Raw genomic sequence first — 14,818 nt, 5'->3', positions numbered from 1 at the left:
TTAGAGTATTTACGATTCGATTTCAGCAAGACGCAAAGCTACAAATTACAGCAAACAAAGTCGCAACCAAACCTTCGCTGTCAGGGGTCATTTAAAAAATAAAGGAAGTGGACGAAATGTACAGTAACAGGACACGTAAACAAACTTGACGTGCATATAACCTTGAACATGAACGTGCTTAGATGTTTCAGTACGATTCAGGGAATGCGCACCTACTACATTCCAAGTGCGTTAAGCTGGTGGTCGCATCAAACCTCATTCGAAGGCTAACGTGGTAAGCACGGCATCTGAGATGTGCATCCAAAAACATGTCTAGGGGCAGCGTTCGTTACGGTGAAACTCATTCCGTTTTACTCACCGGTGTTAAGAGTTGTGAAAGCGTGAACTCAAAATGACGTTGGGAAAAAGGGGCCGCAAATAGGGTGCGCTGCTCTCCGAGCTCCAGCCAGAAAGTGGAGGCCGAAGTGGATAATCCACAAGGTGGATACATAGAGAATAGCGCGCAATGACTCCGCTCACCGCTGGTCACAAAATTCCTCTGTTTGTGGTGACTAAATGTGTTTGTTGTTGACAAGTTTCTGCAACTCGGGAGGGCGCACATGCAGCTCAGTGTCGTCGTAAAGGGACTTTGTGTCGTGTGGGGGCAAGATAAAGGGCAGGATAGAGGCCCTTCTCAAGACACGAGTGCCAGGCTGGGGCTGAGTTTCCCCATATTGTATGAAACTTTATGGGCTGTGGCACAGCTTGGCGGCTTGGGTGTTCGGCGGCTTTGGGAATCGAACTCGGCACCTGGATTCGATCAGTGCCTTTTCAGCCCACGTTCAGTTGACGGAAAGAGCCATGTGATGGTTGTGAAGAATGCCTTTCATTATACTTATTTAAAAGTACACATGCGCGACCTCCCGCATTGAACAATCTGCAAGGGTCGGGGTTGACAAACGATGGACGAGATTTCGTGGCAGCCTGCGTCCCTCCGCCACATGAGATTCCCGCAGTGTGCAAGCAGTCTGCACAGTTCAGGCCGACTCGAAGGCCGTGTTCACGGTGGCGCCGACCGAGGCCTCCTTGTGGCCCCATTCGTGCATCACTGAGTTCCACCTGGAACTCTTGAAGAAGTCTACGTGAAGAGAAAAGGGCACAAGTTAGCTGGCGCCGCTGTGTGGTGGTGACATCAGTTTATACTAGTAAAGTATACCTTGAGAACACTTTAAAGATGTAATGAATTGTTCCCGTAAATAGTTAACTATTGTATAACTCTAACAAAATCACCATGCTAGCCACAGGAAGATTCTTGGCAAGCGAGAAAACGTGCAAAATGAAACTGCGGGTGGCGATGCACCAGTCGTCATGAAGTAAGAAATGGTGACGTCATCTGCTCGTACAGCGTAGTTCCTAAGAGGTCACTTCACTGAGGCACGCTTTGAAATCCGTGATATTACGTGTGGTGATATCGGCGCAAAATTTAAACAAAAATGAAACCATAGGATCTCTCGGAGCACAGTTCGGATAAAAACAGATTCATTATTTCAATTTAGTGGTCCTTTAAATTAGGTTGCAGTTTAATAGGTAGGATCCACGATTGATATATGAATGTCGTATCAGCAGAGCTTCCTTGCGATTTCTTTTATCCCTTCCGCATTTATGAAATATGCACCTACATCTTCTGCGTGCTAATTAAACCCAGAGCACAGATAAGGCACGGAGAATAAATGTAAAGTAAGCGGGCAGTACAGAGAAGGCAGATAGTGCCCCCTTCGCCCGCCCAATCAACTAACGGGGTCGCGCTAAGCCTGTCTATTACCATTACTCAGTAGAACTGTCCAAGTAGTTTGATGTGCAGGGTTGTAACAATGCGGGTTTGTGACGATAATAACGGTTTCTCGGATGCAACATCCTAAGAACCGTCTTTGAATGTTGCACTCGAAGAACGGTTTAATTCGCACTTTCACCCCTGTCAATCCGGGGACCGAAGGCAAACAGCAGCATTTCGCTGTTTCATGTTCACTTCTAGATGCCGAGCATCTCTTGCTCGCGGGTATGTCACGCGTCAACCGGCGTCCGTACTCACAGTACGCATGCGTGACTCTCCTCCTTTCCTCTCACCAACAGCTGCGCGTCACTATCTCCACTTCTCTCCTGACACGAGCTTGCGCTTGCTCCCTCATTACGCATGCGCGTTTCCCTCACTGCTGCCTCGCAACGCCGACGCGGGGAGCGTCTGCTGCACAAACCTCTCCTTTAGGTACTCCTCCCCGGGGCGTCTAGCTAGCCGACGCAGGTAGCGTCTGCTAGCGAGTTTCTTGATTGAAAAAACCGATTGCTTGCGCTACACAACCGCGATGCTCCGCATTACACCATGGTTCCTTTCGGGGAGAAGGTTTAACTTTTTTTGTCATTCCCCGCGAAGTCTCCTTTCTGTAGAACTCGTCCGAATGCTGCTGTAAAAGTGCACCCCTCTCACTTCCCCGTCCCTATGAAAAAAAAACACATGTAGGATAGACCACCTACGCTCATAATTTTGCCGATTGAATGCATATATATATAAACGCGCGAATACAACATACACACATATATACGGGGCAGGGGGTAGGAGAATCTGGTGCTATGGTACAACAGACTGCGTTGTCAAGTACGTGCAGCTCTTATTTCAACGTGTTTCAAAACGTGTTCGGGAGCTTACCGTGTGGTTTGCGGTAAAATGAAAGGAAAAATAAAAACAAAACAGTATCGGGAAAGGAAAACATATACGTGAAAAGTATTCCTATTAAACAAAGCAGAATCACATATCATAAAGCACGTGGCGGTCCTTACTTGTATTGGGTTTCTTGAGAAGGTCTTCGAAGTATGACATCACGCAGATCACAAAGTACACCTGGGAGAATAAATCAGAAAGACATTTCAGATAGCGCGCTCGTGACCGAGTATTTTCGACTTAACACGGTGGCATGACACCACAGCGTGGTGGCGCTGCACATTTCTGACACATGATGGGGGCCGTGTGACATGCTCTTAAGTGGCAGCCATGATTTCCGATGAGACTTTGTTACTTGTAATATTATGTTGTCAAAAGTTTTGGAAATGACTCCAGGCCTCAGCGGGGACACGAAAGACGAAACCTGTATTCACAGTGGAATTACTTTGATTGTACGTTCGAGGAATGCGTGGGCCGGGTGTATGGCACGGGGAAATATCATAGTGAAGTCCTTCCCAGCTATTTCTGGGCCAGTATAACGCGGCCTACAACGAGAATAAATGCATTATTATTATTATTATTATTATTATTATTATTATTATTATTATTATTATTATTATTATTATTATTATTATTATTATTATTATTATTATTATTGAGAGTACACATTCTTAAAATCATCATCAATCCCCGTTTCTGAGACGCTCTCTGATTTGTTTCTTTCATGGAGCTCACTATTCGAGACAGGTGTTGGTGGTTTTGCCACTCGGACGATTGTTTTTGGCTGAGGCGTGATTTGTGGATGCAATGAAATTGCTTATTAGTCCGAAATATAACTCTGCTGTACCGTTTACTCGACGAATTTCCACATTCTCATCAGCGTTACAATGATTCGGGATGCATTAATCTAGAAAACAGAATAGTACTGAAGACATAGTTCGATCATAATGAGGTAGGGCTCTTTTCGTCAGGAGTGTTAACGGAGATGTCTTCGACGACGTACCTATTTCTATCGGTAAATCATTTCAGAAAGTTTTCGCACCATTAAGATGAAAAGCAAGGCGCAGAGCCCAGCTCCACCGGCGAACCACTCGGCATTGTCTTGTCCGAAGACCTGGGCACCATTCTGCGTCTGTGTCAAGGTGTGAAGCGTAAATTTTAGACCGCAGAGAGGAATGAAAAAAAAAACGAGAAAACTAATAGTGGTATATAGGAGCATGGACTCATGTAATGTACGCACTGCATGTGATGTCTCTGGACCCTTTGATAGCGGAGGTTACTATAGTGACAGGGAGATGAGCTGGGAAGAAAATACGCTTAGGTTGTGCGGATTGAGGCTAGCCCGTCGCCACTGCGCGGGCCTTCTCCCATCCTTCGGCACTGGGAAAGCGGGAGTGGCGTTAACCCACGGAGGAAGGAAAGTGCGTTAACCCATCTCACCCGGCACTAGATCGTACCGGATGTCGACGGTGGCGCTGCGGTCGAGTCTCCCGTTAGTTTCAATAGCCACTCTAGTTTCAATAAGCGCCCAATAAACGCCCTCACAAGGCAAGCAATGCTCAAACCTGGCTTAAAATGAACAAAAGTCTAAAAGGTAATATAATTAACAGAAATATAGCTAAGATGTAATCGCATTAATTAACTTAAAGTTGCTAAAACGTCGCAGAAACTTGGGTCCGGCTCCGACAGGTAGCAAGAGAGAGCTCCACCAACTCGCTGATCAAGCTTAGGCCCGCCTCCTGCGCCGCCTCTGCCCCATGGGCGTCGGCGTTGTGTTGCTATGTGACGGCATCGGATGGGGAAACAAACTGAAAGAACTCGTTGCAAGCAACTCATACCTCAACTTCCATAACAAGCAGGAAGGCTACAAAATGTAGCAAAAAATTTAAATCTTTGTTTATTTGCTTCTTTTTCGATTTTTCGCTCACAACCAACGGGGCCGACGCCGACGGCGGAATTTCTGCGACACGAGCTCTCTAACGCTATCGCGTTAATGTAGCGCACATGTCGTACACCGAGTTTGCGAATCATCCTGACTTGTGCCGGGGACACCCTACATGCTTACCTCAAACATTGGCGTGACGCTTTAGTAAACACAGCAGTGGGTACTGTATACGAACGTCAATCGCTGGGTTCCCGTGCGAAGCATTTGCTCAAATGTTTCGCAGTATAGTGGAGCTGCCTTACGATTTTATGTATAACTCACGCAAGAACGTACATAAATGAGTGGAGAGGGGTCCTCCGCCTCAGAAATGAATATCTGGCTACGCCCCTGTAGCTTTGTGGACACATTTGGAGACCTTGGGTGCACAGTAAACAAGTGCAGGTGGTCAAAATTAACTCGGAGCTCTCTACCGTTCGGCCTAAATATTACAATATTTATTTCAGAAAACCAGTACACATATTTGCCTAGGGGATCGGCGTAAAGGCAAAGAAAGCCTGACAAAGTGTTAATTCCCCGCGTGCGCATGTGGTAATATTAACAGTTCGAACATATGGAATGCTAAGCGTCATATGTTCTTTGTATATTTTTACATTCCTCTTTTATTTCTTTCAAGATGCCACGGCGCATGCACCTTGCCCCTAGCTGGAAAGTCGCGAAACGCCCCTTCATCTCGGACGCCTCGGTTTCTGGCGACACCAGTGGCTTCGGCCTTACAAAAACCCTACCAAAACAGCAAGGGGCGCAGCTCCGGGGAAGAAAAAAAAATGGCAGCATATCCACGGAGTGAATGATGGGGAGTGGGGCGAACATTCGTCCGTCCATTCGTTCTTGCTTTCGTCCGTTCCTGCGTACGTCTGTGTAACCGTCCATGCGTCCATCCACCCGTCCGTGCGTGCGTCTGTCCGTCCCTGCGTTCGTCCATGCATCCGCGCCTGCGTCCGTTCATGCGCCCATCCATGCATCCGTCTGTGTGTCCGTTCGTCCATCTATTCAGCACTCCAAGTACCACCATCTCGCATATTTTCATCATATATTCTCCATATAGAAGCACCGTCATCCAGCGGACATTTCAAGACTAAACGGGAGGTGGCACATGCACACTTTCTTACGGCTTGCGCTTTGGGTTTACTTCCCATCTTTAACCACCTCGAGTTCATGATATATACTAGTTCACTGTATTCATGTCTATGCGGCCCAACGCTCGCTAAACCTTTCTAAAACCAAGGAGGTTACACCCAGCGAGTATAACGTAGCAACCCTTTTTTGTCAGATCGTGCTCAATGTACATGCCAATAGCTGCTCATGGGGATCGCAGCGTGCGCGTTACCTAAAGGCCGAATGCTCCTGTCTCTCATTCCCCCTTAGCAGCCATTAACATGTGCATTGAGCACTATCTTTTATTGTTCAACAACGCACAGAAGAAATCTCTCACCGGAACCACCTTGGAGGTCAAAATTGTAAGGACCGCTATTTCGGGTATGTGCCACTGGTGGTTACGTACTACGAGGGACGCACAAGCCACGCCATAAGGAGCTCGCCCCTAAAAAAGTGGGTTCTATTTAAAGGCTGGTGCGAACAACTATTATGGACGCCGCCACTCACTTTATCTTATTTTCGTATAACTTCCCGTTTCCATGCATGTAATCAAAGCTTGGATTGTAGGTGGAACCCAACTTTATATGCTTCACTCCTTGAGTGTAATCCGTTAGTGTGGGCTGGTCCTCTAACAAACATTTTCGTATCACTTCGCGCCGCCAAGCAGCGTGGTGAAACGGGATGACATGAGCCGTGATGCTTACAGCTGCGATTCCAAGCACGACCATGCCGACAACGCAGAGCACCAGGTCGACGATTCCCGTGACTATCCAGGGAAGCACGAGCTGGGCACGCTCCTGTATCCGAGAAAGAGGAATAGGTAACATCATTAAACTGAAAAAAAAGGGACACGGATAAACAACAACAATAAACAAACAAGCGTTTCTTCTGACACAGGATGGTGGAGGAGCTGTCTATTGACCTTTTCATAAACGCCTCCCTGGGCGCCGCCATTGCCCTCCTTGGGCTATGCAAATTGGCGCGTCCCCTCGGAAATGCACTGACAACGCTGCGCTCTTAGCCTTTGTACTCCCGCGCACAGCCCATCATGGCGGTGTTTTTTCCCTTCCCGTGAAAAGGTGTGTATGCAGCATCTTTTCTACCCACTTCTGACGTGCACTGAGCCATGGCCGGTCAGGATGTCATTATTCGCTCACCTCGGAGAGCCAGCGCACAAGAGAGATGGTGCACGGGAGGCAGGGTCAAAGGGCCACGGTCTATTGATCTGAGTTTGGACATCGTGACGACGGGCACGCGTACAACGTTTCATATATATATATATATATATATATATATATATATATATATATATATATATATATATATATATATATATATATATATATATATATTTCGCACATGTTGATTGTATGATCTTGTGACACACAGCGTAGACGGCGGACTACACTTTCAGCTACTGCGGTTCTGTTATTATATTACGTGTACACAAATGTACACCAGCGTGTACACAAGCGCTTCCTCATTACGCGCCTTCGAAGCCCGGCCACAAACGTGGTGTCGCGCTCAAAACCTCGAGCTCGGCTGCGTGAGCCATTGCAGTGCGGCGGCTATTCGGGTGCTTGTCGTATCGACGTTGCAGTTCTTAACCCTTTGTATCCCATGTCCATTCCAGTTTCGCAACTATATATATATATATATATATATATATATATATATATATATATATATATATATATATATATATATATATATATATATATATATATATATATATATATATATATATATATATATATATATATATATATATATATATATATATATATATACACTAATGGAAAACACTAATGGTACAAACGAGCACCCATCTAGGAACACACCGTGTGACACTGTGGTTGTAAACTTATCGGACACGAGCTTGTCACCTGACGAAGTAAAACTGCTATCTAAGGAACTAAGCTTCTGCCCGACCACAAAATTTTTCGATGAATTCCACTTACTCCGAGACCTCGACAACTTCGCTCGAAGCTTAAGGTTGCGCAAATATTTCTTGGATAGGCCTTCTAACCACGAAACAATTCACCGCCGTAAATCAAATGATTGGACACCGAACAGTAATCGAGACAAGTGCTTGGACCTTTATATCACCGCAGTACAGAAAGATATAGTACACGAATACCACAGACAGAAAGGAAACCGAGAAAACTTGACCAAATCTGAAAAAATAAGTATGAAAAATTTGGCATCTAGGACAGACATAACAATAAAACCCGCTGACAAAGGAGGAGCAATTGTAGTCCTTAATACAACCGACTACCTACAAGAAGCATACCGCCAACTAGACGACTCAAGATTTTACGAACGCCTCCCAGGTGATCCGACAGACGAATACAAACGTATCGTATCAACAGAACTAAAGAAACTGTTGGACGCAGAAAAGATAACCAACACTGACCACAAACTGATGCAAGCAGCATACCCTCGTCCAGGTCGCTTCTACATCCTCCCAAAAATTCATAAACCCGGTAACCCAGGTCGACCAATCATATCAGGCATCGGTACAATAACTGAACCCATATCAGGGTACGTGGACAAACTAATAAGCCACATTCCATGCACCCTCGCGTCGTACATAAAAGACACCACACATTTTCTTCAAGATATTGCGGGTATCTGTGTGCCGAAAAACTCGTACTTGGTTACTCTTGATGTCTCTTCATTATATACAAATATTCCTCACGATGACGGCATAGCTGCATTACAAAACATGTACACAAACCATAGACAATCTAACACCCCAGATTTCTCTGCCATTGCAACACTGACGAGGATGGTCCTCGAATTAAATTCATTCGAGTTTAACCAAGAGTATTTTCGACAAATCAGCGGGACGCTATGGGCACCAAAATGGCACCTAATTATGCCAACATATTTATGGGAAAGCTAGAATCTGAATTTCTTGCACAAAGTTCCTTGAAACCAATGTTATACAGAAGATACATAGACGACATCTTTCTTATTTGGACCCACAGCGAGGACGAACTTCTCAGCTTTATAGACACTTACAATGCTGTACATCCGAACATACACTTCACACACACATACTCGCAAGTTACCGTAAATTTTCTTGATGTTACCATAACGATAGAAGAAGAGAAGCTCTCTACAACCCTATATCGCAAGCCAACGGATCGACAACAATACCTTCATTACCAAAGCGATCACCCACGCCACTGTAAAAACAGTATTCCATACAGCCAGGCTCACCGGTTTAAGCGAATCTGCTCTAGAGACGCTGACTTTGACACGAGCTCACAGAGGCTAAAACTTATGCTCGAGCAACAAAAATACCCCCCACATGTAATTAATGACGCTGTTCAAAAAGCAAAAAAACTAAAGCGTGAAGACTTACTTATGAAGCGACCACCACGAGAAGACCCACAACGAACAAACCTCTGCTTGACTTACAGCACAAACTTCCCCAATGTAAACAAAATCTTTAAACGACATTACAACATTCTGGAACAAAGTGAACGTCTGAAACACGCATTCCCATCCGCTCCAGGCGTCGTTTACCGACGACCACGTAACCTCAAAGACACCCCTGTCCACTCCCAAATTAACACATCACCACCCAATAATTCATGCCGCCGTTGCTTAAAGCCACGATGTCTTGTATGTAAGGCGATGCGAGAAACAGACAAAGCAACCAGCACGCAATCCAAGTTTTCGATTAACATACGCGGAAACCTAACATGCGATTCCTCTAATGTGGTGTACCTACTCGAATGCAACGTGTGTGGTATGCAGTACATCGGACAAACAGAAACACCATTTAGGATTCGCTTCAATAATCACAGAGCCCATGCGAAATCAGCCCCAAGTCTACCTCTATCAAAACATCTCAATCTTCCCGACCATGCATTCGACAAACTATCAGTAACGCTCTTAGAGACGGGATTTAAATCAAATCGAGAACGTGAACAACGAGAGTCATACCTTATCCACCGATTTAACACCCTCGATAGAGGAATAAATGAGAATCCTGGTACACTTGCAGCAATTAAAGCATTAGAAAACAATAACGGCAACAATGAAAATAGTAACTGAGTTCACGGCACTGCAGCTGCGAAGGGCACTGGACAACCTAAAACAATTCCAAGTGTAACTACTCTTCCTAAGTGCAGCTGTCGTCTGTTTTGTTTTATTTTACTACCCAATCAATTGTGCCATGCACGACATGCCCAGCAGCAACCATGTGCACAGCCAGGAGGCCCCCACGACACGCGTAATTTAGAAGCGGGCCAGGAATTCGCATTGCACGCGCTTGCACAGCCTACCGCAATACGGGGCACCCCTATTTTTACGACGAAATGTTGACAGGGCACGGAGTAGTTAAAGGCTTAGAACTTCCTAAAATGCCCGCTGACCAGCCTCTGCCACAATACGCGGCCCCCGTCCTTCTACGACGAATTGTTTACGGGACCCCGAGTAGTTAAAGGCTTAGGACTTCCTGAAAAGCTCTTTTTTGCCCCACACCGAACCGCCAGTGCCAGGAGGGGCCGTCTGATCGGGAGGAATGCGCTAGTGAACGGAAACATACACAGACCGCTGACATCAGAAAGGTGAAGGGGAGAGGGGGGAGAGAGATGGGGGGGAAGTGGAGGGAAAAGTGGAAGGGGGGCACCCCAGGGGCGTCCACCGTATATTATTTTTCTCTTTTTTCTTTCCTTTTCTTTTCTTTTTTTCTTTCCCTCTTTTTTTTCCTCTTTCCTTGCCCTCTGATTTGAGATTGTATAAAGCTGAGCACCGACAAACTGTATCTTTATTCCTGATAAAGGCCAGACTCTAGGCCGAAACGTCGAAATAAACCACGTTGTGACCGCTCACGGAGGATCTACTAGACTATATATATATATATATATATATATATATATATATATATATATATATATATATATATATATATATGTTAGTTGGGAGGCGGCCACGCCGCTCCAGCAGTAAACGTGACAGTCGGACCATGCCAACAGAAAAGAACGGCCAGTTTTATTCACACTCGTGAATATATATAGGAAAGTAAGGGGGAGAGGGAAGGGGGATAAGATTGTGCACATGCGCACTTGAGAGCTTGGGTCGCGTCGTTCAATGGGTTACAGCATTTCTTCCCCCTTAGTAGCCAAAACGCACGACCGGTTTCTTGGCTCGTGTGGAGCGACGTAGTACGTATGGTTGCGATTCTGGGGTACTCTGAGAGGTAGCCGGCGCCGTTGTTTCTAGTCGTACCGGCCCTGGGGAAACCGGTGTAGATGGCCTCGACATGTCGTCGGCTGCTGGCGTTTCATCTGGGCTCCGCTTGCGAACTTGATCCACGTGGCGGCGGACAAGGCCATCCACAGTCTTTACCTCCAGGAGGCGAGTGCCACGCGTAGCCTCCACTGTGCCTGGGAACCACTTGTCTCCGGCGCCGTAATTTCGCACGTACACGTAGTCTCCCGGTGCGAAATTCCAGCCTGGGTCACTCGCAGCTTTGGTAGGATAGACTCTGGAAGGAAAAGACATCTCCATTCTTGTGCGCAGACGGTATCCTAATAGCCTCTCTGAGGGAGAAGGACCCTCCTGGTGTGGTGCGTTCCGATAATTGCACAATACACGTGCCAGTGAGGTGAGGAGGCAAGTGCCGCCTATCTTCTTCAAGCCATCTTTGATAGTGCGCACGGCTCGCTCTGCTAGTCCATTACTCTGGGGGTGATAGGGAGGTGTTCGAATATGCGCAATGCCATTGCGCTCCATGAACTGCTCGAACTCTCGTGCCGTGAATGGCGTCCCGTTGTCAGAAACCACCGTGCGCGGTATACCAAAACGGCTAAATATCGTTCTGAGGGCCTCGACTGTGCTATGCGAGTTGGCCTGCGACACGGGAAGCGCCTCAATCCACTTGGTGTGCGCGTCGACCACGATGAGTAACATTTTCCCTTTTACTGGTCCCGCATAGTCCACATGTAACCGCGACCACCTTTCGTGCGTCTCGGGCCAATTTACTGGTTCTTTTGCCTGAGCCATCGGCAACGCTTGCACACAGTTTTGGCATGTCGCCGCAACGCGCTCGATGTCTTGCTCTACGCCGGGCCACCAAAATAACGATCTGGCCTTCGCCTTCATGGTGGAAATTCCTTGGTGGGCTTCATGCAGTAGCCTTAGCAACTTCCCGCGTGCTGCTGTCGGCACTACAAAGCGATGGCCCCAGTAAAGAAGTTCTTCACTAACAGACAGCTCATGCCGCCTTTTGTAAAAATCGGCGATTTCTGTAGTTTCCGTGTCGAGTTTTTTCGGCCAACCTTCCCGGGTATACTTGCGTACCTGGAAAAGTACCTCATCCGCGACGGCGAGTGCCTGGAGTTCCTTCCATGGCAGGGCCGGCTGATCCCACTGGTCCAGGGTCAGAACTTGAGCTTCGTCCTCCTGGTCCACTTCTTCCTGCAACGGTTGGGGTAGACGGCTAAGAGCATCCGCATTGCACATGAGTTTACCCGGTCGATGTTGCAACCGATAACGGTAGGCACCAAGTATGATGGCCCAACGCTGAATGCGCGCAGCGGCCATAGCCGGCGTCTGACGATCCGCTCTTAGGAGACCCAACAGTGGTTGATGGTCGGTTAGAAGCGTGAACTGTCTGCCCAGCAGATAATCTCGGAATCGCGTGACGCCATAAACCAGAGCCAACGCCTCACGTTCAATCTGTGCATAATTCTTTTCTGCGGCAGTAAGCGTCCTGGATCGAAATCCAAGGGGCTGATACTGTCCTTCAATTCGGTGGAATAGTGCCGCTCCCACACCGTAGGGTGACGCGTCGCACTCCAGAAATAGCTCTCGTGCGGGATCGAAGTGAGTTAACACAGGCACGGAACACAAAACGGCTTTTGCTTTTCGGAAGGCATCGTTTTCGCGCTCATCCCAAGACCATTTCGATTTCTTTTCCAGAAGAAGGTATAGGGGACTCAGGAGCGTGGACAGATTAGGCAAGAATTTATTGTAGAAAGTTAGCATGCCCAAAAAAGACCGCAATTCCGTGACATTGTGAGGTGTCGGTGCCAGCTTAATTGCTTCGATGTTCTTGTCTGACGGGTGCAACCCTGCCGCGTCAATTCTGTGTCCTAGATACGTAACTGACTCCTCACCTATTCGGCACTTGTCCGCGCGGAGCTTCACGCCGTACTCCCTGAACCACTGCAAGACTGCTTGCAGGTTCGCAGTTGGCTTATCGTTCGCATCTGCTATCAGGACGTCGTCTAAGTACGCTTGAACCCCTGGGAGGCCTTGCAGCACCTGCTCAATTGTTCGTTGAAAAATCGCAGGGGCCGAGGCTATCCCAAACGGTAGCCTGTTATAACAAAAGAGGCCCTTGTGAGTGTTTATAACCGCTAACTTGCGCGAATCTTCGTCTAGAAGAATTTGGTTGTAGGCATCACGTAGATCCAAGATACTGAACTGCTGCCCTCCACGAAGCGTAGCGAAAATGTCGTCCACTACGGGTAGAGGATAACTTTCCATTTCACATACTGGGTTTAGAGTAACTTTGAAATCGCCACAGATGCGGACTGTTCCGTCACGTTTCAGCACTGGCACCACCGGGGTTGCCCATTCTGAATAGGAAACTGGCGTAATAATGCCTTCGGCCACGAGTCGATCTAGCTCGGCGGACACTTTGTCTAGCAAAGAAAATGGAATTTTTCTTGCCTTACAGAACCTTGGGGTTGCTCCGTCCTTTATATGAAGCCGTGCTGGTGGTCCCTTGATGGCTCCCAGGCCCTCCGCAAAAAGGTCTGCGTACTGTTCCAGCACGGGTGCCGCTGTCCGACTCTCCAGCTTCCCGTCCGATGAGAGTGACGCGATGTGAAGAAGCGGTGCCCCTTGTGTCTCGAGCATCTGTAACAGGTCACGGCCGCAAAGGCTAGGACCTTCGCAGTCTAACACAACGGGATCGCAGTCAACTGTTGCAGACTTGTAGGAAGCTTGCATTTTGACAATGCCCCGCACTGGTATCTTCCCAAGATAGCATGACAGAGTTAATGCGGCTTTACAAAGCGGTGGCCACTTATGACGATAGGCTTCGTATATCGCTTTAGGCACTACGCAGACAGGTGAACCTGTGTCGATTATCATATTCAGTGGCACTCCGTTCCATGTAACCTGCTTGTGTAGGGGCGGAACCAGGCTTCCATTACCCTTCACTGACCATATTTGTAGTGCGTTACAATCGTTATCTTCACTTTCCGCTGAACACTCTGTTATCGCGAAGGTTCTGTTGGTGGTGGCTGTCCGGGAGCATACTCGCGCCAAGTGACCTTGTCGCCCACATTTGTAGCACCTGCGCCGTCGTAATGAGCATTCCCTGGCTTGATGTCCCTGTTTGCCACAGCAGCTGCAGTGCTGCGATAAGCTGCTCCGTTCGCTCCTGCTGATTTCGGGTTGCCTGCTACGCTGCACGTTGAACACCCCAACGGCGTCACCTTGCCCGGTCATCTGTTGCCACCCTAACTCCGCGCTTTCGGCTGCTAGAGCTAGTGCTTCCGCTTCTGCCAGCGTCAAGTCCTTTTTGGCTAATAGTTGTTTCTGCAGGTTTTTCGAGCGCACTCCACAAACGATGCGGTCCCTCAGCATTCGCTCCAACATTGAAGAGAAGTTGCAGTTATGCGCTAGCTTGCGAATCTCGACGATAAACGCCTGCACGGACTCCCCTTCTTGTTGGTTTCGGTGAAAGAACTTGAAGCTTTCTGATATCTCGTTAGGGGACGGATCATAGTGCTCGTTCAAGGTTGAAACAACTTCTTCGTAACTCAGCGAGCTTGGTTTTCGCGGTGCGATTCTGCCGCAAAGGATTTCAACGGTCCTCGATCCTAACGCAGCCACCAACAAGGCCCTTTTCTTCGCGTCGTCCGTAACTTCGTTCGCTTCGAAGTAGGCGTCAATCTTAACGAGATACGCTTGCCACTTATCTGTCTCCTCTGCAAAATCCGGAAGCTTGAGGGCCATGGCTGCGGGCGGGCTGATGGGCGTCTTCGTCTTGGTCTCGCCGCTGGCGCCCGGCTTACACGTATCGGTGGGTATTCTCGTCGCCACTGTTA

General features: G+C 47.6%; 1 protein-coding gene across 3 annotated transcripts in view; it reads right to left on the bottom strand.

Moving 5' to 3' along the window:
• Positions 1–685: 685 nt before the first annotated feature.
• LOC119188177 (uncharacterized) overlaps positions 686–14,818 on the bottom strand; it is a 45,594-nt gene continuing 31,461 nt past the window's right edge. The window contains exons 3-6 of one of the 3 annotated variants that reach the window (XM_075894685.1): positions 6,437–6,529; positions 3,735–3,824; positions 2,812–2,872; positions 686–1,117 (exon numbers count right to left, since the gene is read on the bottom strand). In XM_075894685.1, the coding sequence (XP_075750800.1) occupies positions 811–1,117; positions 2,812–2,872; positions 3,735–3,824; positions 6,437–6,529 (551 nt within the window). In that variant the 3' untranslated portion in view covers positions 686–810. The remainder of the gene's footprint in view (positions 1,118–2,811; positions 2,873–3,734; positions 3,825–6,436; positions 6,530–14,818) is intronic. The other 2 variants (XM_037436099.2, XM_075894695.1) reach the window with 2 other exon arrangements.

Source organism: Rhipicephalus microplus, chromosome 1, assembly GCF_043290135.1.
Source record: "Rhipicephalus microplus isolate Deutch F79 chromosome 1, USDA_Rmic, whole genome shotgun sequence".
Taxonomy (NCBI): domain Eukaryota; kingdom Metazoa; phylum Arthropoda; class Arachnida; order Ixodida; family Ixodidae; genus Rhipicephalus; species Rhipicephalus microplus.
The sequence above is the reverse complement of the archived record's forward strand: the minus strand, read 5'-3'. Positions and strand labels throughout refer to the sequence as shown.